Here is a 27533-nt window from a genome sequence, read left to right as displayed (position 1 = left end):
GCTTGTACAATATCATACAAGTGTTAAACTGGATTATTAAGACTGTGATGTGAGACTGTGTTTAGGGTTCATTTTTAAGACTTTGACCCTGTCCAGATACCCACACTTGCAGTCTTGGCCACTTGAGAGTGTGTGTACGTGACAGTATGTGCACAAGACTGTCCCAGGTCTTAATAATGCCAAAGCACAGTGTCCTTAACACACACTAAACCTCTCCAATACTGCTCCGGAGCACTATACAACGCTTAGTGTATCCCATCATGCATCATGTTTTAGAATAAATCGTCAGACTTTTTGCCGAGATCTCACAAGAGGTCACAGAAAGCTGTCCAATGTACAGTATGTGAAATATTGATAATTAGATATTAAAAATATCTGTAAACACATAAGTGTGTCCCATAAGGCAGTGGCTCCCAATCCTGGTCCTGGAGAACCCCAACACTGCACATTTGAGATGTCTCCCTGTTCAAACACACCTGATTCAACTCATCAGCTCATCAGTGTAGACTCCAAGACCTCAAAAGTGTGTGTGTTAGATAAGAGAGACACCAAAACCGTGCAGTGTTGGGGTTCTCCAGGACCAGAATTGGGAAACACAGTCATCAGGTCATGAAAAGTTCGACACACACTTGTGGTCATCATGCTCACTCGAACACTAGGCCAAATACAGGAAAGACGTCAAATAATCAAGTGGTCAAGTGCAAAGATGGCAAGTGTGGGTATTTAGACAGTGCAACAGTTTAAGAAACAACACATGCTGTACAAATGATAACAGCAGGAATGTTTGATAAAAGGGTAAAACTATCACAGACTTACTGCTGCAAATGTCTGCCTACGCAGCTTTGGGTCTTCTCCATTTCTGAAGGAATACCTCTCCAGAAACACCACTGGGCTGACTGCCTTTATGTCTTTTCAGCTAAAAATAAAAATAATAAAAAGGGGAGAGAAAATAAAATTGAATTATATACAGAATGTTAATAATGATCTGTGAGCAAAATATTTAGATATAAACTGATATGAATGAACTGCAGGATGGAAAAATACATTTCTTTATTATTTTTTTATTTGTTTTTTTATTTACATTAAAAGGTATTAAAAGCATGGTACAGAACATATGATTACTGTGACATCTGTCATATAAAAGCACATAAAAACACTAACATTACAGTGATACAAACATAGCTGGTATAGTGATTATTGTATTGTTGTGTTGATTATTAATATACCATAGTAAAACTACAGTTACTGTGGTAAAAACATGGTAAATGTCCCGTTTACTGTGTTTTATTCATTTAATTTATTACTATTGTAAGTGTCGTGATTACCATGATTTTACTACAAATACAACTTACATCATTGAACCTGAAATTAATATAAAACGGATCGAAGGTCTATGGCACGTCACATGACAGATAGAGTTTAATCACACTAGTTAGCAGCTGTGTTCATTTATTTAAACGCAATGAAACTCAAAGACAGCCGTGGATGACCGATATAATACAGCGATTAAACATATGGCGCTAATCTGATTAATAAAGAAGACAGAATACATTTTATAAAAGGCATTAAAAGAGCGTATTTACGATTACTCACCCAACCCGTGCCACTTTTAAACTGGTGGCAAGTATCGCGATGTGTGCTGAATGAGACTTCTTGAACGTGATTTCATAGCGATAAACATCTCATGTCCTCGCGTCGAAATCCTGACGCCAAAGTTTCCCACTGAAAGCAATGAAGGTCGTAGTGCGTCGATATTGCGACGCCTAAAGGCACATTTGGCGTCATAAAAGTGACGCTAGGGGCGCTTGACCATGCTTCGGTTTTTGACGCCTTTGGAGTGAGAATGGGTTGTAACATTTGTTTCCCGGGAATTCATTTTACATGCGCAAAAAGCAGCAAACAACAGGATTCACATGGTCTTCATATCTCATCACGCACCTGCAGCGCTTTTTGTGAGTGGAGAAAAATTTAATAAAGCTAGGAGATATATATATATATATATATATATATATATATATATATATATATATAATGAATAAATAGGCCTATACAAGAAATACATTTTTACTTAATAAATTAAGAAAATGAACAACAAACTGTGCAACAAGTAGCCTATATGTGCAGCGCAAAAGGAAACCAGACGACAGAAAGCGGCATCCTATTTTTCTTTAGGCTTATTTGAAGCATAAAGATTTGTTTTTATTGTGAATGTGCACAAATAAGGGCAAACCGTTTACAATTACACAGCTCCACTGAAAAAAATAAATAAATAAATAAATCAAGTGATTGTGCTGGGGCAGCATGCACACACAGTTACTTTCACAATGCAGTCTCTTCATTATCATAATAAAATACAAAAACACTGCGCAGTTGTCACACACCTGGACTCATTTTGTGTGTTTTTGCCCCTGTGACCCAGTTTCTGTCTTCCGTGTCTGGTTTGATTAGTTTCCAGGTGTGTCTCTTCATTTCCCCATGTGTTCCATGTCCCTGTTAATTTAGTCATGCCATCCACCTGTGTTTCCCCAATTATCCCTTCTACTTAAGCCTTGTCCTTTCTGTTCTGTTTTGTCGGGTCTACTCGTTACTAGTTGCTTGTCCACTTGTCCACTTGTCCACTTGTCCACTTGTCCACTTGTCCACTTGTCCACTTGTCCACTTGTCCACTTGTCACTTGCCACTTGTTACCTGTTACTTGCCACTTGCCACTTGCCACCTGTTATCTGCTACTTACCTTGCCTATGTTTTATTTAATAAATCCTTGTTTCGTTTATCCCTCGGCTCTGTGTTCCTTCCAGCAGCGTAAGCCGTGACAGAAGACCCGACCTAAAAAGTTATAAACTGCGTGTTTTCCCTCCGTTTTGTTTTCCGTTTTTTCACAGTCTTTTTCTTTCCGTAGTGTGTCATGGATCCCCTCTATCGCCCCGAAATACCTCCTCCTCCTGCTGGAGCAGGAGGGACTGTCTCTCGAGGACCATACCAGACGGTTTCTCTGGATAGCTAATGCCACCAGCTACCCGGACCACGCGCTCCAGGTGCAGAGCGTTGTCGCCCGAAGATGGTCCTCGGGAGGATTTCGCCGCCTTTATAGAGTGGAATCTGGTGAGAAATGGGTCACCTCTCACGGTCGGCCCAATGGAGGATCTCGCCAGGTCCACTCTGGACCCAGAGCCCAGCCTACAATCTCCCCACGGTACGAGGCATAAGCCCGAGCCCACCGATGACGGAGAGCCAGAGAGCAACCCGTCAGACCAGGTGCGAGAGCCGGCGACACTGCCCACCACGAGGGAGCAAAATGTGGAGCGCCAAATGGGTCAAAATGAGGGGGTTTCCAATTCACCTATGCCAGATCCTCTGTTAAGCCCAGGAAGGGCTCCTGATCTTCCGTTAAGCCCAGGACGGGCTCCTGATCCTCCTGTAAGCCCAGGACGGGCTCCTGATCCTCTGTTAAGCCCAGGAAGGGCTCCTGATCTTCCGTTAAGCCCAGGACGGGCTCCTGATCCTCCTGTAAGCCCAGGACGGGCTCCTGATCCTCTGTTAAGCCCAGGAAGGGCTCCTGATTCCCCGTTAAGCCCAGGACGGGCTCCTGTTCCCCCGTTAAGCCCAGGACGGGCTCCTGATCCTCTGTTAAGCCCAGGACGGGCTCCTGATTCCCCGTTAAGCCCAGGACGGGCTCCTGATTCCCCGTTAAGCCCAGGACGGGCTCCTGTTCCCCCGTTAAGCCCAGGACGGGCTCCTGTTCCCCCGTTAAGCCCAGGACGGGCTCCTGTTCCCCCGTTAAGCCCAGGACGGGCTCCTGTTCCCCCGTTAAGCCCAGGACGGGCTCCTGTTCCCCCGTTAAGCCCAGGAAGGGCTCCTGTTCCCCTGTTAAGCCCAGGACGGGCTCCTGATCCTCCTTTAAGCCCAGGACGGGCTCCTGATCCTCCTTTAAGCCCAGGACGTGCTCCTGATCCTCCGTTAAGCCCAGGACGGGCTCCTGATTCCCCGTTAAGCCCAGGACGGGCTCCTGTTCCTCCGTTAAGCCCAGGACGGGCTCCTGTTCCCTCGTTAAGCCCAGGACGGGCTCCTGATCTTCCGTTAAGCCCAGGACGGGCTCCTGATCTTCCTTTAAGCCCAGGACGGGCTCCTGATCCCCCGTTAAGCCGAGGACGGGCTCCTGATCCTCCTTTAAGCCCAGGACGGGCTCCTGATCCTCCTTTAAGCCCAGGACGGGCTCCTGATCCCCCGTTAAGCCGAGGACGGGCTCCTGAACCCCCGTTAAGCCCAGGACGGGCTCCTGAACCCCCGTTAAGCCCAGGACGGGCTCCTGATCCTCCGTTAAGCCCAGGACGGGCTCCTGATCCTCCGTTAAGCCCAGGAAGGGCTCCAGCCCCAGAGCCTACTCCAATGCCTGCTCCTCCAAAATTCACACCCTCCCACCCACTCCTGCCTCCTCCTCCGCTGTCGTTTGGCTGCCCCTCTGCTCGCCCTCAGCCTACCATCATTGTGGTGCGAGCTCAGCGGGACCGCCATCCTCCAGCGACGCCTTGGTCGGCGTCTCCCTCACCTCCGCCTCCAGCCTCTGAGGCCTGGACTCCGCCTCGGTCCGTTGACCCGTCGGCTCCACCATGGCTCCTAGCTCCTTCCTCTCCGCCGTGGCCCGGCAGTCCGCAGGCTCTGCCTGGCTCCCTCGTCCCTCCGGCTCCGCCTTGGTCTGGCGTCGTCCTTCCTATGCCTCGGGACTCCACTCCTCCGGCTTCGCCTCATCCCTCCGTCCCTCCGGCTCCGTCAGGCTCCTTCATCCCCTCGGCTACACCTCAGTCCTCGGTCACTCTGGCCTCACCGCGGCCTTCCGGATCCACATCGCCGCGTCAGTCACCAGAGCCATCAGTTCCGCCTAGGACCTCCGGCTCCTCCCCGTCACCCTGGCTCTTCAGCTCTCCGTCTCCGCCTCGGGCTCCTCCTCCACTTGCTCCGTGGCCGTGGGTCGAGTCCCTGGAGTCGGTGACCATTCCTCCTCCATGGCTCCTTCCACCGTCGGCCCCACCTTGGGCCGTTATGGCTGTGGCCTGGGTCCTGCTGGGTACCTCCTGCTTCAGATCCTTCCTGTCTCCTCCCTGGCTCCTCCCTCCGTCATCTCCTCCCTGGCTCCTTCCTCTGTGGTCCCTGTCTGCTGGCCTCCCTTTGGAGGGGGGAGTACTGTCACACACCTGGACTCATTTTGTGTGTTTTTGCCCCTGTGACCCAGTTTCTGTCTTCCGTGTCTGGTTTGATTAGTTTCCAGGTGTGTCTCTTCATTTCCCCATGTGTTCCATGTCCCTGTTAATTTAGTCATGCCATCCACCTGTGTTTCCCCAATTATCCCTTCTACTTAAGCCTTGTCCTTTCTGTTCTGTTTTGTCGGGTCTACTCGTTACTAGTTGCTTGTCCACTTGTCCATTTGTTACTTGTCACTTGTCACTTGCCACTTGTTACCTGTTACTTGCCACCTGTTATCTGCTACTTACCTTGCCTATGTTTTATTTAATAAATCCTTGTTTCGTTTATCCCTCGGCTCTGTGTTCCTTCCAGCAGCGTAAGCCGTGACAGCAGTTTAAATATGTAGTAAAATCTGTGCCATTAAGTGTTATCACTGTACCACCGTGATGTTATGCAAAACATTTTGTTTTACCTAGATATTTGAATGTGAGTGAAGTACATAATAAATACAAATACTTCGCAAATACGGAAACATTTGATTTTGTGTCAATGAGAGAGCCAATGTTGGTTTCAGTTTCGTTTCGGCTTAAATTAATTTGTTTTGGCTTATCGTCTGTATTGCTATAGCTTCTTATATTTGTAATTCTTCTTCTTTTCTAAATACTGTTAATTGAAAGGATTGTTGTGGAGTGAGGGGAACTAAAATAGCCTAGCTATGTAAACTGTAATCCAGTACTGATTCCAAATTACATGACAATAATTATAGTTAGTAATATAATCCATTACATTACACATTTTAGGTAATCTAATCAGACTACTTTAGATTACTTTTGACCTAACTTGATTTAAATAGGATAATATTCTACCATATTGACATAAAAATACAAAGAGTAATATATACACACATATGTATATATATATATATATATATATATATATATATATATAATTTCACAAAGCTTGTCAGAACATTCTGTTTTAGCTTCAAATTGGGTTATTATTAAATCAAATTGTGTTTGTGATTATTATTATATAACTAAATGATATGAAATTATATAAATTATATGTATATAAATTATATAACAAAAATTAATTAACAGTAATAACAGATTAAGGTTAAATAAAGATGTCAGTCTTTATTTTTTTATTTTTAGGAAACAAATCAAAGAAAACAAATAAACTAATTATCTTTCTAACATTCTGTATGTTGCTCAAAAACAAAATATATATTGTGTCCAGTTTTTTTTTTTTTTTTTTTTTTTTTACCCAGTCATTTAAAAATAACACATTTTTTAAAACAAAAAATACGAGTTCACATATTGCACCTAAACAGGCATGGAAAACGTATTTAGAACTAGCTACTAAATTAGTTAAAAATGACTATACATTATACAGCTATGATTCGCGAACCCCAAACTGACTCAAATGATTTGCGATCCCGCTACCAACTCCCGAAATGATTCAAATGATTCGCGATCCCCAAACTGACTAAAATGGTTCGCGAACCCGCTCCGAACTCTCAAATTGATTCAAATGATTCGCGATCCCCAAAATGACTCAAATGATTCGCGAACCCGCTACGAACTCCCGAGCTGATTCAAATGATTCGCGATCCCGCTCCGAACTCCCGACCTGACTCAAATGATTCGCGAACCCTCTCCGAACTCTCGAATTGATTCAAATGATTCGCGATCCCCAAACTGACTCAAATGATTCGCGAACCCGCTTTGAACTCCCGAACTGACTCAAATGATTCGCGATCCTGCTTCGAACTCCCAAACTGACTCAAATGATTTGCGATCCCCAAAATGACTCAAATGATTCGCGATCCCGCTCCGAACTCTCAAACTGACTCAAATGATTCGCGAACCCGCTCCGAACTCCCGAACTGACTCAAATGATTCGCGAACCCGCTCCGAACTGACTCAAATGATTCGCAATCATTTCAAAGCTGTAACAACAATACCGTGAAACCGTGATATGTTGCTTAAGGTTATTATACCATCAAAATCTCATACCGGCCCATGCCTAATAAATGTATATATTCCATTTGTTGTTATTAACATGCATTGCATTAAACATTACATTACATCAAGATTTCCCAAACTAGGGTTTGTGATTTTAGTAAAAAGCTAATTAATTAAATCATAAAAAAATGATACATTAAAATAAATTTTAAAACCAATCAAAATGAAATAAAATCTTACTAAAAGTGTAAACATTTCATTTGTTTAACTGCATGTCATGTGGACATAACCAACATCAGAGAACCATGAACATGCAAATGTGACAATTATTAAAATATATATATTTTTAAATCTCAGGGGTACTTCAAGTAAATATATTTGGTGAAAGAGGATCAGATGACAAAAGTTTGTGAATTTGTGCGTAATGTAATGTAATGTAATGTAATTACAAGTAGGCTACTTCTTTTTTTAATCTACCCAGCTCTGTGGTGTGCTTATTTTAAGCAATCTGGCAACCATATGCACGAGCTTGCTCCTCATTACAGAAGCAGGCTATTGTAATTTGGAAATGGTGGAATAACTATTAGGAATTTCACTGTTATAATATTTTTCTTTGTTTCACCAGTTTTCATAATGTAGACAGACTGAGTGCATAAGTCTTTGGTGTTATTTTATATAATAAAAAGCCTAATAAATCAGCACATTACATGAGATTAAATAAACCATGTGTATGAGTCCACATTCTGTTGCTTTGTGTTTACTGGTGAAAGAGCAATACCTGAAACACAAAAGTACATTTCTCAAAGAACAACAAACATTACGATTATAATTTAGAGCAAAAATAATTCTGATCGGTTTAGCCATTATACAACCTGACTAAAATTATTTTCAAGCTTGAGAAGCAGCTCTTAGATCACTTCTGCTGTGGTCATGGGTGTGCTGATGAGGATCTTGTTCAAGATTGTTCTCCATAAACAGCTGGAGAAGGTCCACAGCAGCACGAGAGCTTCTGAACTCTTCCTTGCAGTAGATGAGACTAAGCTCTGTCTTCAGCTTACTCTCACTGAGCTCTGGATAGACCTTCAAAGTCCTGCTCAGTGCATCTTCAGGAAACACCATTGTGTCCTGTTCAAACCTGTCTGCTTGAAGCACAGTGACACTAACAAGGTGTTTGTGAAGGAGAACTGCTCCATGGTGTGTGAGAGTATGGTATCACAGACCTAGAGAGTGAAGGAGGGAAACAAACATGATGTAGTGATCACAAAATGACAATTTCAGCTGAAACAATTAAACATGACCAGTTTTAAGTTATAAAGGGAGATCAGTTTCAGTGTTTGGATCCATAATTTCTCAGAAATTCATACACATGGACAAGACATCTGAGTAAATAAGTCAAGTTTGATGAATTTCTGCTGCTCAGGGAGCTAACAGAGATGAAGGCTGTATTACTAATGTTGTCCCCTAGAGGAAATCACACAAACTCTTTTAGATCACTATTTAAAGACTGTGAAAATGGTAAACACTTCAATTTTAGTAAAAATGCATAGAAATATTAATCTCCAAAATATATTATTATAATATTATATTACTATCTCAAAAATACATACTACCATTCATATTTTTATATCCTAATGATATTGAAAAATGCCAACTATGACTGAATATATGCCCAGTTGAAGGAAAGTGAATATTAAATTGTAATATTTTTAATGTATTAAATGGAACAATATTTCTAAAACGATTCTTATTTGAAAAGAGACATGGCCATTGTATAAATGTATATTTTAATAATCTTCATATCTATAAGAGGGAGCGGACAAAAATAAATAAATAAAATATTTGCAACAAATGTAGCTGTATTGTTTGAGTTACCTTCTATGGGTAATTGTAAATGTCTTCTCATGTATTTTGATGACTTTACAATATGTTTTCTGAAATATTTCAGTAACCTTAAGATATAATCCTCCCATTAATCCCACACACATCTATCACAGCGTGTCTACAGATATAAACTGTCACGGTTCATGAATTCACCGTCTCCTGCTGGGTTCATGTTACGTCATGTTGATTGTTTCATGTGGGTGTTACTGCAGGTGCAGCTCATTCCAACAGCCTACTTAATGCTCTGTCTTTCGTCTCATGTTTGTCAGATCGTTGTTTGAGGTCCTCGTGGTTCATGTCTGTTCGTCCTCCAGCGTTCCTGCTCATGCTCTGTTTCCTGTTCGGTCGCTTCTGGATTATCACCATCATCCACGGATCTATCACCATCACCACCTCCACCAACACACTCAAGATACCCACTCACCTGTCTGTGCTGCCGTGGAGGTCCCTGCGTCACTCTCCAACATCCACTCACCATAACCTTCCTTCAAGAAACATCATTTACTTGCATTTGCACTATTTACTTGCACTATTATAAAATCATCAAAGACATGAGAAGACATTCTCCACCTTCACTGTTTTGGTCAACCAGGAGAGAATTTATGCAAAGGAGGAGTAAGGGTAATAATGAGTAATAATAATAATAATAATAATAATAATAACAAATGCAGGAGGAGGAATACAGCTGTGAGCTGATCTTCTGTGTGTCCTGCTGGAACTGCTGGATGCTCCTCTTAACGTGATCTGAACCTGTGTCCTTCTTCTGGAGTTTGGCATAGAGGAGATCTACATGTTGTAACAACAATCACTTTCTGGGGAATAATTAACTCAAATGAAGTGAATATACACGAGTCTATGAATATGATGTGCTTATTGCTTACAAATATTAAATTACCCAAAGAGGGAATAATAAATCATTTAAAGGTAACCTTTACTAGAATTAATTTAAGTTATCGAGACAATCTGTTCGTCCCGCGAACTGATGCTAGACTTCCTTATCAAAAATCAATTAAAATACCCTTCTTACAAACTCCAAGAAATATTAATCTTCTGATCAGGAAAAACAATAATTTCTGTGTCTGTACTATTTTGATTACTGAAATTAATTCCAAGAAAATGAAACTTTGTAGCTTAGATCACACGATTCAGGGACTTCGATTTAATGAGCAATAAAACCAGTTAAATTCAATGAAATTATTGTATTTAATAAAAGCAGACTAAAGAGTACATAACTACAATTCACACAGAGTAAATATGAGTATATAGCAAAACAAACAGTACCATTTAAACAAGATAAACGAACAAGAATAGTAATGAGATAAAGAGGGAGATAAACGAGAGAGAGAGAGTGACAATTTTCAAACAGTTAACTTTGCAAGAGACCCCAAGTCATTGGATAATTTCACAAACATGGAATAGCCTAGACAACCTTAAACAGCAATTTGAAGTTGCGATATAAGAAAGTACTTGCTTTGATCTGGCTCTTGTGTGTAGCTGAGTTCAAATTGTCCGTCAGTGCGGCTTCTGCGTTGTTATTAAATAAAATAAAACAAACTAAGATGAAACGAAAAGTAAAGAAAAACAAACAGAGAGACTTCTTGAGAAGTCCGATCGCGAACCTGAGAACCCCCTCTTTCTCTGGTGGAATGCCAAGAACAAGATAGGTTTACACCTATCTTTCCGTATGAACCAATGAAGTGTGAGAAACTGAGGCGGGAAAAATCTTCTTAGTTTGCTGATTTCCGCACTGGTCTAATTTATGGCGATGACAAAATTAAACATTTTTCCTCAGAAAGATTGTACTTCTGATACAATGCATTTTTGTGTAATTTGCCGTTGAGATTCGTCACAGTCGGGTTTTTATGATTATACAGACACCATAAACTATAACTTTGCGAGTCAGGGATACAGAATCCTAACTACATGCATATAAAGTTTGATTAAACACACAGTAAACATTATATCTGTTCCACTATGCCACGTGAAAACATCATAAGCACATAAAGAGATACAATTAAATACATTTAGAGGTAGTTTTATCAAAAGGTCCATGTGCGAGCCAGAAATGCTGTGTGTTTGTGTGTGTGTGTGTGTGTGTGTGTGTGTGGAATTTGTGGTCATGCCGGGTGTAAAAAGGCGGGGACAGGTCAGCTGATGGAGGTGGAACTTACAGCGATCGTATTTTCCTTTCTTTCTTTTTATTTTAGACAGTTTTTATATATGTGAGAGTGTGTTTTATGTTGAATGTGAATGTATCTGCATGATTACCATCTGTTTGAGTGCAAATCAGCCCAAATCAGCTCGCTATAAATAACCATGGTTTTATTATAGTAAAACTGTAGTAACCCATGGTTTTTTGGCGTGTTGACTACCATTTGTATAACCACAGATTTACTACAAATACCATGGTTAAACCATGGTTAATATAGCAAAACCATGGTTAATTTGTGGTTACCATGGTTTAACTATAGTAACCATGGTTTTTTGGTTTTATTTGTAGTAAAACCATGGTTAATTTTCGTAAGGACGGCTATCAAAGTGAACGCGTCTATATGAATAAAGAGAGTGGATTATTTACTTTGGCACATTTGTGTTATTACCATCTGTATAAGTGGCCATCAGCACATCAGCACTTATTTGCATCGTAATTCATTGTAAAATATGCATCTCTAGCAATCTCAGGATGTTCTAATTGGCAAACAAAGTTAAATCTTTTTTTATTTTTCTTATTATTCAAATAAGAATATACTCAAATTATTCTTATTGTATTTTTCTAGTGCTCAAATAAATCATTTATATGATGTCTAAGTTTCTGTCTAGTGTTTTATAATTGAAAAAAAATTATGCAGTGGTATGTTTACTGACTAAATAGTTTGTAGAAGCCTTCAATACTATTGGGAAATATATTTTCTTATATTTGGGGGGGGGGGGGGGGTGGGGGGTGTAGACATAGTCTCAGAAAAATATTTGCAGGAGTCTCATTTTTCATGATATTTTATTCAGATTTGAAATAGAAACTCATGAGACATGTGGCTTTCAATCCATTACTTTTCTAGATTGCTCCAGGACTCATTTCATGTATTTTTATATCAAATAAAAAAATATTTAAGAGTGGTAAAAAAAAGTTAAAGGCACTTCAGTGTCTATAACTTTTAATATTTTTGAGCATTATCAAATCTGGTTGATAAAAAGTGAAGCCCAAAGGGTCTTCTTTCTAAAGACACCACAATTATGTTTGTAACACACTGAAGTAGGAAACTATTACAATTATAAGTTAGTTAGAGCACTTTCAGCTGTGAGTCCCATAATGGGGGTTCAGGTTAACAGAGCTGCTTAGAGTCGCTGTCCGTTTGTCAAGTGCTGAAATCCAATCACAAAACTCGGGTTTATCTTTACAACAATACCCTTCACAAGGCATTTGGATGAAGAAAAAAAAGAGGATAAAGATCGACCAAACTTGTAAATTCATCAGCAGTCAAGTGATCTCGGTCGAGCTTACACTCGGGGCTTTTCTATCACTTCTGATGGGAATCATTGACTAGCTGAAGTGATTTTCTCTCAATCCAGGACGACGAGACACCGATATTGCCACACAGTGTCCACTTTTGCTTCGGCTGTGCTACATTGATGCCAAAAGCAAAGTTTTTTTTTGTTTATTCCCCTGGGTTCAACTACACTAAAAGAGTGTCTTGCTGTCATCCTTCCAGAGGATCAGAAGATAAACTCATCTCCCAAGCGTATGATGGATCCAGTGATGAGGAGTGACACTGCAGGTGTTCAGAGGAAGATGAAGATGTGGACCCAAATGCCCATTACATCCACTGCTATACACATCAGCTCAATCCGATCATGCAACAGGCCACTTCTCACAAACCCAAAGTCAGATTTCAAGTTTTTTCTGCAACTTTTCCACAACATCATGCCGCACTGTAACACTAATGAGCGGATGGTATTCAACCATCTGTTCCATATTAATGAATCCTGACTCTCTAACACATTCTGCACTCAAAGACCAGAACTTGAGTAAAAACAAGGACTTTCGTTTTACAACATCTTCCAACATAACTCACCACTCAGGCGCCGCGATGTCGGCGACATCCTGACGTGGGTGACAGTTATTACACCTTCGAGACAGTCCATAGATACTCTTGTGAGCCTCAAAGGAAAGACAAAACACCCGCCTTTTTACACCCGGCATGACCACAAATTCCACACACACACACACACACAAACACACAGCATTTCTGGCTCGCACATGGACCTTTTGATAAAACTACCTCTAAATGTATTTAATTGTATCTCTTTATGTGCTTATGATGTTTTCACGTGGCATAGTGGAACAGATATAATGTTTACTGTGTGTTTAATCAAACTTTATATGCATGTAGTTAGGATTCTGTATCCCTGACTCGCAAAGTTATAGTTTATGGTGTCTGTATAATCATAAAAACCCGACTGTGACGAATCTCAACGGCAAATTACACAAAAATGCATCGTGTCAGAAGTACAATCTTTCTGAGGAAAAATGTTTAATTTTGTCATTGCCATAAATTAGACCAGTGCGGAAATCAGCAAACTAAGAAGATTTTTCCCGCCTCAGTTTCTCACACTTCATTGGTTCATACGGAAAGATAGGTGTAAACCTATCTTGTTCTTGGCATTCCACCAGAGAAAGAGGGGGTTCTCAGGTTCGCGATCGGACTTCTCAAGAAGTCTCTCTGTTTGTTTTTCTTTACTTTTCGTTTCATCTTAGTTTGTTTTATTTTATTTAATAACAACGCAGAAGCCGCACTGACGGACAATTTGAACTCAGCTACACACAAGAGCCAGATCAAAGCAAGTACTTTCTTATATCGCAACTTCAAATTGCTGTTTAAGGTTGTCTAGGCTATTCCATGTTTGTGAAATTATCCAATGACTTGGGGTCTCTTGCAAAGTTAACTGTTTGAAAATTGTCACTCTCTCTCTCTCGTTTATCTCCCTCTTTATCTCATTACTATTCTTGTTCGTTTATCTTGTTTAAATGGTACTGTTTGTTTTGCTATATACTCATATTTACTCTGTGTGAATTGTAGTTATGTACTCTTTAGTCTGCTTTTATTAAATACAATAATTTCATTGAATTTAACTGGTTTTATTGCTCATTAAATCGAAGTCCCTGAATCGTGTGATCTAAGCTACAAAGTTTCATTTTCTTGGAATTAATTTCAGTAATCAAAATAGTACAGACACAGAAATTATTGTTTTTCCTGATCAGAAGATTAATATTTCTTGGAGTTTGTAAGAAGGGTATTTTAATTGATTTTTGATAAGGAAGTCTAGCATCAGTTCGCGGGACGAACAGATTGTCTCGATAACTTAAATTAATTCTAGTAAAGGTTACCTTTAAATGATTTATTATTCCCTCTTTGGGTAATTTAATATTTGTAAGCAATAAGCACATCATATTCATAGACTCGTGTATATTCACTTCATTTGAGTTAATTATTCCCCAGAAAGTGATTGTTGTTACAACATGTAGATCTCCTCTATGCCAAACTCCAGAAGAAGGACACAGGTTCAGATCACGTTAAGAGGAGCATCCAGCAGTTCCAGCAGGACACACAGAAGATCAGCTCACAGCTGTATTCCTCCTCCTGCATTTGTTATTATTATTATTATTATTATTATTATTACTCATTATTACCCTTACTCCTCCTTTGCATAAATTCTCTCCTGGTTGACCAAAACAGTGAAGGTGGAGAATGTCTTCTCATGTCTTTGATGATTTTATAATAGTGCAAGTAAATAGTGCAAATGCAAGTAAATGATGTTTCTTGAAGGAAGGTTATGGTGAGTGGATGTTGGAGAGTGACGCAGGGACCTCCACGGCAGCACAGACAGGTGAGTGGGTATCTTGAGTGTGTTGGTGGAGGTGGTGATGGTGATAGATCCGTGGATGATGGTGATAATCCAGAAGCGACCGAACAGGAAACAGAGCATGAGCAGGAACGCTGGAGGACGAACAGACATGAACCACGAGGACCTCAAACAACGATCTGACAAACATGAGACGAAAGACAGAGCATTAAGTAGGCTGTTGGAATGAGCTGCACCTGCAGTAACACCCACATGAAACAATCAACATGACGTAACATGAACCCAGCAGGAGACGGTGAATTCATGAACCGTGACAGTTTATATCTGTAGACACGCTGTGATAGATGTGTGTGGGATTAATGGGAGGATTATATCTTAAGGTTACTGAAATATTTCAGAAAACATATTGTAAAGTCATCAAAATACATGAGAAGACATTTACAATTACCCATAGAAGGTAACTCAAACAATACAGCTACATTTGTTGCAAATATTTTATTTATTTATTTTTGTCCGCTCCCTCTTATAGATATGAAGATTATTAAAATATACATTTATACAATGGCCATGTCTCTTTTCAAATAAGAATCGTTTTAGAAATATTGTTCCATTTAATGCATTAAAAATATTACAATTTAATATTCACTTTCCTTCAACTGGGCATATATTCAGTCATAGTTGGCATTTTTCAATATCATTAGGATATAAAAATATGAATGGTAGTATGTATTTTTGAGATAGTAATATAATATTATAATAATATATTTTGGAGATTAATATTTCTATGCATTTTTACTAAAATTGAAGTGTTTACCATTTTCACAGTCTTTAAATAGTGATCTAAAAGAGTTTGTGTGATTTCCTCTAGGGGACAACATTAGTAATACAGCCTTCATCTCTGTTAGCTCCCTGAGCAGCAGAAATTCATCAAACTTGACTTATTTACTCAGATGTCTTGTCCATGTGTATGAATTTCTGAGAAATTATGGATCCAAACACTGAAACTGATCTCCCTTTATAACTTAAAACTGGTCATGTTTAATTGTTTCAGCTGAAATTGTCATTTTGTGATCACTACATCATGTTTGTTTCCCTCCTTCACTCTCTAGGTCTGTGATACCATACTCTCACACACCATGGAGCAGTTCTCCTTCACAAACACCTTGTTAGTGTCACTGTGCTTCAAGCAGACAGGTTTGAACAGGACACAATGGTGTTTCCTGAAGATGCACTGAGCAGGACTTTGAAGGTCTATCCAGAGCTCAGTGAGAGTAAGCTGAAGACAGAGCTTAGTCTCATCTACTGCAAGGAAGAGTTCAGAAGCTCTCGTGCTGCTGTGGACCTTCTCCAGCTGTTTATGGAGAACAATCTTGAACAAGATCCTCATCAGCACACCCATGACCACAGCAGAAGTGATCTAAGAGCTGCTTCTCAAGCTTGAAAATAATTTTAGTCAGGTTGTATAATGGCTAAACCGATCAGAATTATTTTTGCTCTAAATTATAATCGTAATGTTTGTTGTTCTTTGAGAAATGTACTTTTGTGTTTCAGGTATTGCTCTTTCACCAGTAAACACAAAGCAACAGAATGTGGACTCATACACATGGTTTATTTAATCTCATGTAATGTGCTGATTTATTAGGCTTTTTATTATATAAAATAACACCAAAGACTTATGCACTCAGTCTGTCTACATTATGAAAACTGGTGAAACAAAGAAAAATATGATAACAGTGAAATTCCTAATAGTTATTCCACTATTTCCAAATTGCAGCATTGCATTGTCAGCGACAGCATTTGAAGATTGATTTATAAAAATCATTTCAGGTTTAAGAAGTGTTTCAACATTGCATCAGCTACTGATGAACACATTGATTTTATTTGAATCATTACTCTATAGTTTATTTAATCATGTATTATTGTGTATTTGGAAGACGTTTGTCTTTCAAACACATTAAAACACACAAATTCACAAACTTTGGTCATCTGATCCTCTTTCACCAAATATATTTACTTGAAGTACCCCTGAGATTTAAAAAATATATATTTTAATAATTATCACATTTGCATGTTCATGGTTCTCTGATGTTGGTTATGTCCACATGACATGCAGTTAAACAAATGAAATGTTAAACTTTTTTTAGTAAGATTTAATTTTATTTTGATTGGTTTTAAAATTATTTATTTTAATGTATTATTTTTTATGATTTAATTAATTAGCTTTTTATTAAAGTCACAAACCCTAGTTTGGGAAACCTTGATGTAATGTTAAATGCACTTCATGTTAATAACAACAAATGGAATATATATATTTATTAGGCATGGGCCGGTATGAGATTTTGATGGTATGATAACCTTAAGCAAACATATCACGGTTTCACAGTATTGTTGTTACAGCTCTGAAATGATTGCGAATCATTTGAATCAGTTCGGGAGTTCGGAGCAGGATCGCGAAATCATTTGAATCAGTTTGGGGATCGCGAATCATTTGAGTCAGTTCGGGAGTTCGTAGCGGGTTCGCGAATCATTTTAGGCAGTTTGGGGTTCCCGAATCATAGCTTTATATGGATAGGCATTTATAACTAATTTAGTATCTAGTTCTAATTATGTTTTCCACGCGTGTTTAGGTGCGATATGTGAACTCGTATTTTTTGTTTTAAAAAATGTGTTATTTTTAAATGACTGGGAAAAATAAAATAAAAAATAAAAAACTGGACACAATATATATTTTGTTTTTGAGCAACATACAGAATATTAGAAACAGAATTAGTTTATTTATTTATTTTTTTATTTGTTTCCTAAAAAGAAAAAAATAAAGACTGACATCTTTATTTAACCTAAATCTGTTATTACAGTTATTTAATTTTTGTTATATAATTCATATACATATAATTTATAAAATTTCATATCATTTAGTCATATAATAATAATCATACACATAATTTGATTTAATAATAACCCAATGTGAAGCAAAAACAGAATGTTCTGACAAGCTTTGTGAAATTATATATATATATATTACTCTTTGTATTTTTATGTCAATATGGTAGAATATTATCCTATTTAAATCAAGTTAGGTCAAAAGTAATCTAAAGTAGTCTGATTAGATTACCTAAAATGTGTAATGTAATGGATTATGTTACTAACTATAATTATTGTCATGTAATTTGGAATCAGTACTGGATTACAGTTTACATAGCTAGGCTATTTTAGTTCCCCTCACTTCACAACAATCCTTTCAATTAACAGTATTTAGAAAAGAACAAGAATTAAAAATATAAGAAGCTATAGCAATACAGACGATAAGCCAAAACTAATTAATTTAAGACAAAACGAAACTGAAACCAACATTGGGTCTCTCATTCGACACAAAATCAAATGTTTCCCTATTTGCGATGTATTTGTATTTATTATGTACTTCACTCACATTCAAATATCTACGTAAAACAAAATGTTTTGCATAACATCACGGTGGTACAGTGATAAAACTTAATGGCACAGATTTTACTACATATTTATGTTTTTTCATGTTTGACTGACTGTATTTTATTATGATAATGAAGAGACTGCCTTGTTATTTATTATTTATCTATTTATTTATTTTTTTTTTTTCCAGTGGAACTGTGGAAGCAACTTCTCATTTTAGTCAAAAAGATCATCGTAATTGTAAATGGTTTGCCTTTATTTGTGCACATTCACAATAAAAACAAATCTTTATGCTTAAAATAAGCCTAAAGAAAAATACGATGCCGCTTTCTGCCGTCTGGTTTCCTTTTGCGCGGCAGATACTAGGCTAATTGTTGCACAGTTTGTTGTTCATTTTCTTAATTTATTAAGTAAAAATGTATTTCTCATATAGGCCTATTTATTCATTTTATATATATATATATATAAAATGTCAAATATGTCAATCTTTCGTTCGTTATCTGGCTCGGCTCGGTGTTCATCTTCAGTTCTCTCTTCACAGCAGTTCAGTCAGTGTACTGTTTGAGTAAATGCATTACTCCGGGATATTGGTTTGTTTTAACTCAGAGCGAGTGTCAGCCACATTAAAAAAGTTAACAGCTTAAGTCATTTGTGGATTAATGCGCATTGGAGACGCGAACCATTTAAAACGATTCAGTTCGATTTGGTGAACTGTTTCAAGAAGATCCGGTTACATCGAATGATTCGTTCATGAACCGGATTTCAAAAACTGCTTTGTTTTGAACTCTCTCACAACAGACACGGAAGAGAAGACAATGCTGAATAAAGTCGTAGTTTTTGCTATTTTTGGACCAAAATATGTTTAAATTTTAACTGACCCTCTGATGTCACATGGACTACTTTGATGATGTTTTCTTACCTTTCTGGACATGGACAGTAGACCGTACACACAGCTTCAATGGAGGGACTGAGAGCTCTCGGACTAAATCTAAAATATCTTAAACTGTGTTCAGAAGATAAACGGAGGTCTTACGGGTTTGGAACGACATGAGGGTGAGTTATTAATTACATAATTTAGATTTTTGGGTGAAATATCCCTTTAAGGAAATGTTGTACAAAGATTAGATTAGATTAGATTAGATTAGATTAGATTAGATTAGATTAGATTAGATTAGATCACTATTAGTTCACTATTTTCACGCAGTTGTAAAATCCTCTTTACACCTTTTGTTTTGAGCAAACTCTTCACATAGAAAACTATAAGATGTCGAAATACTCAGATGTTATGAATGCGGTAAATAACAGAAATGTGTTCAGATTGATAAGGACAAATCACAATGTTTGATAAAGACGTGTTTCTATCAGCAAACAGTCAGAATAAAGTGATGATCTGCTGCTGATCCTGAATGTCTTGTTTAATGAGTGTTTCTAGTCTGAGACTCATCAATATTATCAGCTGATCAAAATCCTCTTTATTTCATGATAATAGATCCTGTTTTCACCTCATTCATTACACTGATGACTTCAGATCTGTTCATTGACACATTAAGATCATTTTATTGCTGTGAAGATCAGAAAACAACACGGTTATCAGTTATTGTGACATTACAAGATGAAACTATCACAACAGCATTTATTCATTAGTCTGTGACAAACCATGTTTCATATAAAACACAAAACTAAAACACATTCAGTTCAACTCAATTCATTGGTGCTTTATTTGTACCTTGCAAGTTTGTAAAATTATATTTCTATGTTTATTCTTTCACTTTTAAAATTCTTACATTGCTTATATTTGGCATCTTTTAATTGTGTGTTTCTTATATATTTATCTGTCTGTATATTAATGAAAGAGAAGATGAATATAATAAAAAAAGACTGATTGATTATTATTATTTTTTAGCTCACAAGTACGAGCATCAAAGCATCATGAAGAAGATAAATCTTCAGAGACAGAGTTTACTGAAGAACAGAGAGAACATGAGAGATCAAGAACCCTGAAGTGTTAAAACAAGCAGTTCTTACACATTTTAGTTCAATATTTGATATATTGTCAAAGTTGACAGTTTTTGCTCCATTTGGTTAATGAAAACGCTTACAAACGCTTCTCTGAGCAACACACGGCAGTGTTTCGTTACTGAAGGATTCGTGTTTGTGAATTTTGAATCATTTGAGTCAATGATTCAGTGGTTCATTTATAAAGACATGCCCTGTGTCTCAATGTTCACACTATCATCCTAAATAGTGTGTGAGATTAGAAGAAGTGTATAGAAATATAATGTAGAACCAGTTAAATGTCCTTGTTAGTTTTAATCACATTTAGTCAACCTTATCCTGTTTAGTTTTAGTCGACTGAAAGTCTCAACATTTTAGTCTAGTTTTAGTCAATGAAAACTTGACATTTTAGCAGTAAGATTATTATTAATTAACCACACAGCAGTATTAAGTTTGGCAGCCATTTTTTAATTCACTCTTAGTTTTACTCAAATGTACATTTTAGTAATCATATTTAGTCAACCCTGTCCTGTTTTTCTTTAGTCAAGTTTAAGAAAACGAAATGTAAGAGCATTTTAGTCAGGTTGTATAATGGCTAAACCGATCAGAATTATTTTTGCTCTAAATTATAATCGTAATGTTTGTTGTTCTTTGAGAAATGTACTTTTGTGTTTCAGGTATTGCTCTTTCACCAGTAAACACAAAGCAACAGAATGTGGACTCATACACATGGTTTATTTAATCTCATGTAATGTGCTGATTTATTAGGCTTTTTATTATATAAAATAACACCAAAGACTTATGCACTCAGTCTGTCTACATTATGAAAACTGGTGAAACAAAGAAAAATATGATAACAGTGAAATTCCTAATAGTTATTCCACTATTTCCAAATTGCAGCATTGCATTGTCAGCGACAGCATTTGAAGATTGATTTATAAAAATCATTTCAGGTTTAAGAAGTGTTTCAACATTGCATCAGCTACTGATGAACACATTGATTTTTATTTGAATCATTACTCTATAGTTTATTTAATCATGTATTATTGTGTATTTGGAAGACGTTTGTCTTTCAAACACATTAAAACACACAGATTCACAAACTTTTGTCATCTGATCCTCTTTCACCAAAAATATTTACTTGAAGTACCCCTGAGATTTAAAATATATATATATATATATTAATAATTATCACATTTGCATGTTCATGATTCTCTGATGTTGGTTATGTCCACATGACATGCAGGTAAACAATTGAAATATGAAACTTTTTTTAGTAAGATTTTATTTTATTTTGATTGGTTTTAAAATTATTTATTTTAATGTATAATTTTTTATGATTTAATTAATTAGCTTTTTATTAAAGTCACAAACCCTAGTTTGGGAAGCCTTGATGTAATGTTTAATGTTAATGTTGTTAATGTTTAACAAATGGAATATATATATATATATATATATATATATATATATACATATATATTTATTAGGCATGGGCCGGTATGAGATTTTGATGGTATGATAACCTTAAGCAAACATATCACAGTTTCACAGTATTGTTGTTACAGCTCTGAAATGATTGCGAATCATGAGTCAGTTCGGGAGTTCGAAGTGGGTTCGCAAATTATTTGAGGAAGTTTGGGGATCGCGAATCATTTGAATCAATTCGAGAATTTGGAGCGGGTTCGCAAATCATTTGAGTCAGTTCGGGAGTTCATAGCGGGTTCGCAAATAATTTGAATCAGCTCGGGAGTTCGTAGTGGGTTCGCGAATCAATTGAGTCAGTTTGGGGATCGCGAATCATTTGAATCAGTTCGGGAGTTCGTAGCGGGATCGCGAATCATTTGAATCTGTTCGGGAGTTCGTAGCGGGATCGCGAATCAATTGAGTCAGTTTGGGGATCGCGAATCATTTGAATCAGTTCGGGAGTTCGTAGCGGGATCGCGAATCATTTGAGTCAGTTTGGGGATCGCGAATCATTTGACTCAGTTCGGGAGTTCGGAGCGGGTTCGCGAATCATTTGACTCAGTTCGGGAGTTCGGAGCGGGTTCGCGAATCATTTGAGTCAGTTTGGGGATCGCGAATCTTTGACTCAGTTCTGGAGTTGGTAGCGGGATCGCGAATCATTTGAGGCAGTTTGGGGTTCGCAAATCATTTGAATCAGTTCGGGATTTCGTAGCGGGATCGCAAATCATTTGAGGCAGTTTGGGGATCGCGAAACATTTGAATCAGTTCGGGAGTTCATAGTGAAAGTGACGTGACATTCAGCCAAGTATGGTGACCCATACTCAGAATTTGTGCTCTGCATTTAACCCATCCGAAATGCACACACACAGAGCAGTGAACACACACACACACACACACACACACACTGTGAGCACACACCCGGAGCAGTGGGCAGCCATTTATGCTGCGGCGCCCGGGGAGCAGTTGGGGGTTCGATGCCTTGCTCAAGGGCACCTAAGTCGTGGTATTGAAGGTGGAGAGAGAACTGTACATGCACTCCCCCCACCCACAATTCCTGCCAGCCCGAGACTCGAACTCACAACCTTTCGATTGGGAGTCCGACTCTCTAACCATTAGGCCACGACTTCCCGGGTTCGCGAATCAATTGAGTCAGTTTGGGGATCGCGAATCATTTGAATCAGTTCGGGAGTTCGTAGCGGGATCGCGAATCATTCGAGTCAGTTTGGGGATCGCGAATCATTTGAATCAGTTTGGGAGTTCGTAGCGGGATCGCGAATCATTTGAGTCAGTTTGGGGATCGCAAATCATTTGACTCAGTTCGGGAGTTCGTAGCGGGATCGCGAATCATTTTAGGCAGTTTGGGGTTCGCGAATCATAGCTGTATATGGATAGGCATTTTTATCTAATTTAGTATCTAGTTCTAATTATGTTTTCCACGCGTGTTTAGGTGCGATATGTGAACTCGTATTTTTTGTTTTAAAAAATGTGTTATTTTATTTATATTTATATTTTGTTTTTGAGCAACATACAGAATATTAGAAACAGAATTAGTTTTTTTTTTTTTTATTTGTTTCCTAAAATGAAAAAAATAAAGACTGACATCTTTATTTAACCTAAATCTGTTATTACCGTTATTTAATTTTTGTTATATAATTCATATACATATAATTTATATAATTTAATATCATTTAGTTATACAATAATAATCATACACATAATTTGATTTAATAATGACCCAATTTGAAGCTAAAACAGAATGTTCTGACAAGCTTTGTGAAATTATATATATATATGTATATATTACTCTTTGTATTTTTATGTCAATATGGTAGAATATTATCCTATTTAAATCAAGTTAGGTCAAAAGTAATCTAAAGTAGTCTGATTAGATTACCTAAAATGTGTAATGTAATGGATTATGTTACTAACTATAATTATTGTCATGCAATTTGGAATCAGTACTGGATTACAGTTTACATAGCTAGGCTATTTTAGTTCCCCTCATTCCACAACAATCCTTTCAATTAACAGTATTTAGAAAAGAAGAAGAATTACAAATATAAGAAGCTATAGCAAAACAGACGACAAGCCAAAACTAATTAATTTAAGACAAAACGAAACTGAAACCATATAAAACATATACATATTTAAACTGCGCAGTGTTTCTGTATTTTATTATGATAATGAAGAGACTGCATTGTTATTTATTATTTATCTATTTATTTTTATTAATTTTTTTGCAGTGGAACTGTGGAAGCAACTTCTCATTTTAGTCAAAAAGATCATCGTAACTGTAAATGGTTTCCCCTTTATATGTGCACATTCACAATAAAAACAAATCTTTATGCTATAAGCCTAAAGAAAAATAGGATGACTCTTTTTGTTGTCTGGTTTCCTTTTGCGCAGCACATACTAGGCTACTTGTTGCACAGTTTTTTGTTCATTTTCTTGATTTATTAAGTAACAATGTATTTCTCGTATAGGCCTATTTCTCACAGAGCTGCAGGTGCGTGATGTGATATGAAGATTGTTTGCTGCTTTTTGTGCATGTAAAATGAATTCCCGGGAAACAAATGTTAGTATTTTGAATAGGTCACAGACACTTATCCTTTCTAATTTAATTCAATTCTAATTTAAAATAATCTTGTCAGTTAAAAGTTAATAATCTGTTGACGAGCGTCGCTTGTCGGTTAGGAAAAATAACCAAAAATAACATCCCTAACACACGCATTAGCATACAGGTGACAGTTGACCAATCAGAGCGTCAGGGAGAAGTTGGAGCGTGGGGACTTATTAAAAGTTCCCAATGCTTCAGGAAAAGCTGCATTTTGAAAGAGTTTTGCTTTGATTAACCACGACAAACAATGAGCCAATTGTTCCTGTGCAGTGCTTGCCATCTCCTCATTAGACATGATTCTACATGGATTATGATCATAATAAAAAAGTTTTTGTTTTCAGTATGTTTTATTTAATTAAGTACTAAGTTAAAGCTTTCTATAGATATATTTATGTCTGTGAGACATGTTTTCGCTGAGTTTCGGTTCATTTTTGTGAAGCACTTCTTTTCAAGACCAGACGGCAGAAAGCGCTTCATGTTTGTTTTCTTTATTTTATAAAAGCACAACATTTTGTTGATATTGTGAGTGAGCAAAAATAAAAGTAGACCCTTTACAGTTACAAATGAATCACTCTCAAGTAATTTCATGCAAGTGATCGCGCTGGCGCCTCCATGTCCTGCAAAGCACACATAGCTTCCACTCTCTGCACAAACTATTGGATATAGCACACATTTATCTATGTTTAACGTTTAAATATTGTTATATGCTTGAACTCTTTTAGTATATCTATAGATCTTATTTTAGGCAAGTCGTGATGATTTGAGAAGGATAAATTGATCAAACATATATGATCAGCTTACTGTCTGCCACTGTCCGCTTGGTCATTACTTTAAAAAACAAAAAATAAAATTTAACAAACAAAAAAATGCTCCAAACATTTTTCAAAATTAACTTAATAAAAAAAAAATCAAACATTGAATAGTTCTCACTACAGAAACATGGGTTTGTGTCCACATTTTTTTAATGTAGATCATTGTACCTCATTTTATAAAAATGGTCATAATTTTGCATAGTCTGCTTTCACTCACATTTCTCTGATTTATATTTTATTTATTTATATTGTAACGCTTTTACTTCCATTTCAGATCTGATGGAGGAGAGTGAAGAGCAGAAAAATCATCACGGCACAACCAGCGAAAACACTCGCTCACAGACCGAAAGAGTTTCTTTACTGAGAAGAAGAAACAAGAAAAGTTTGACCTGCACTCAGTGTGGAAAGAGTTTGTCAAACAAATTTACTCTCAGTGTTCACATGAGGATCCACACTGGAGAGAAACCGTTCACGTGTGTTCAGTGCGAGAAGAGCTTCACAGATTTAGGAAGTCTGAGGAATCACGAGAACATCCACACCAGAGAGAAACTGCATGAATGTGATCAATGTGGAAAAACATTTGTGAGAGCTTCACACCTGAAGAATCACCTGAAAGTTCATTCAAAAGAGAAACCACATTCATGTTCTTTATGTGGAAAGAGCTTTTCAGAACTGGGCAATTTAAAACTTCATCAGAAGATACACACTGGTGTGAGAGATCATATGTGCTTTGAGTGTGACAAGACTTTTACTACAACTCAACATTTAAAACTGTACCAGAGGATCCACACTGGAGAGAAACCTTACAAGTGTTCACACTGTGACAAGAGATTCAGTCAGTCAGACCTGCAGAGTCACCTGAAAGTTCATTCAAAGTAGGAACCACATTCATGTTCTTTGTGTGGAGAGAGTTTTACACATCTTCAGAGTTTAAAAGTTCATCAGAAGATACACACTGGTGTGAGAGATCATATGTGCTTCGAGTGTGAGAAGACTTTTATTACAGCTACACATTTGAAACACCAGAGGATCCACACTGTTTCACTCAAACATCTACTACACAAACACACTAAACACATTCAGAGTAGATCATCTTCAGATCCAGCACAAGTTAACAACTTTATTAATCCCACAAGTGACAGTTAGCATAGTAGCATCATGACAAACACAAGATATCACATAGAAATACAGAAAACACAAGTAAAAACACAACCCAACATGCTTCATAAATAAATTTGTTAAAAAAAATGTATTCTTGTCTTTTCTGAGGTAAAATATTGTGACTATTCATAAGCCGTTTGTCACAGTGTCTGGGTTGTGTCCCTGGGTTTCCACTAGATGTCCCCCTTTCTCACAGTGTCTGTCACCTTATCACTTCCTGTTCCCTTATTTGGTCACCTTCCTCCTTGTTAGTATTGATTGTTCCCCACCTGTCTCCTGTTCCCTCATTATCCTTCTGTGTATTTATACCCGGTCTGTCTGAGTCTGTGTTACGGAGTCCTTGTTTAATGTCCTATAGTTATTCATGTCCGTCGCTTCTTGCCTTGCTTTGCCTTGTCTTCGTGTCTTGTTTATGTTTGATATTCTGGTTTTGACCCTGCCTGGACTGTTTACCCCTTTGGATTACCCTTTAATAAATGACTTACCTGCAATTGGTTCTATCTCCGTGCCTCATTGGATCCCTGCCGTGACAGAAGGACTCCGTCACACTAGGAACCAGCGGTATGTCATTTTTCCGTTCCCCAGCCAAGATGGCGGAGCGGCGAACCAAGTACCTTCGGTTGATCGCCCTCCGCCAAGAGGGCAATGAAGTGGGTGCCCTGGCTCAGGTGTTCTGGTCCCTGGCCGAGGGCATGGGCTACAACGATGCGGCCCTCAAGGACTATTTCAATGGCGGGCTGGATGATCCAGTGTCTCATGAGGAGATGGCGCAGTTAGAGACACTGGAATTCTGGGAATTCGTGCGCTACCTGCAGCATCGGCTTCGGTGGGATGACCCAGCCACTTCGGTCTCTTCCGGCGGGGTGGTCGTCAGCCCAGCACCACTGCCCAGGATGGCAACCAGCCAAGCGCCACAGCATAAGATGGCCGCTAACCCAGCGCCAATGCCCAAATTGGCCACCGTTCCAGCACCACAGCCCAAGATGGCCGCCAGCCCAGCGCCAATGCCCAAATTGGCCACCGGTTCAGCTCCACAACCCAAGATGGCCGTCAGCCTAGCGCCACAGCACCAGATGGCCGTCAGCCTAGCGCCACAGCACAAGATGGCCGTCAGCCAAGCGCCACAGCACAAGATGGCCGCTAACCCAGCGCCAATGCCCAGATTGGCCACCG

At 38.1% G+C, this 27533-nt stretch overlaps 2 protein-coding genes across 2 annotated transcripts in view; one reads left to right on the top strand and one right to left on the bottom strand.

Moving 5' to 3' along the window:
• The window catches only part of LOC132159319 (NACHT, LRR and PYD domains-containing protein 12-like), a 206474-nt gene that overhangs the window by 70655 nt on the left and 108286 nt on the right, over positions 1–27533 (bottom strand). The gene's annotated exons all lie outside the window — the stretch shown is intronic.
• On the top strand, positions 25476–26078 carry LOC132159243 (gastrula zinc finger protein XlCGF49.1-like). The gene has a single exon (XM_059568784.1). The coding sequence runs from the start codon at positions 25479–25481 to the stop codon at positions 26076–26078; it is 600 nt and encodes a 199-aa protein (XP_059424767.1). The 5' UTR covers positions 25476–25478.

Source organism: Carassius carassius, chromosome 16, assembly GCF_963082965.1.
Source record: "Carassius carassius chromosome 16, fCarCar2.1, whole genome shotgun sequence".
NCBI classification, from domain to species: Eukaryota; Metazoa; Chordata; class Actinopteri; order Cypriniformes; family Cyprinidae; genus Carassius; species Carassius carassius.
The sequence above is the reverse complement of the archived record's forward strand: the minus strand, read 5'-3'. Positions and strand labels throughout refer to the sequence as shown.

What these genes read in the sequence shown, in the direction of transcription:
- LOC132159243 (XM_059568784.1), top strand. Translation starts at nt 25,479, where the DNA reads ATGGAGGAGAGTGAAGAGCAGAAAAATCATCACGGCACAACCAGCGAA.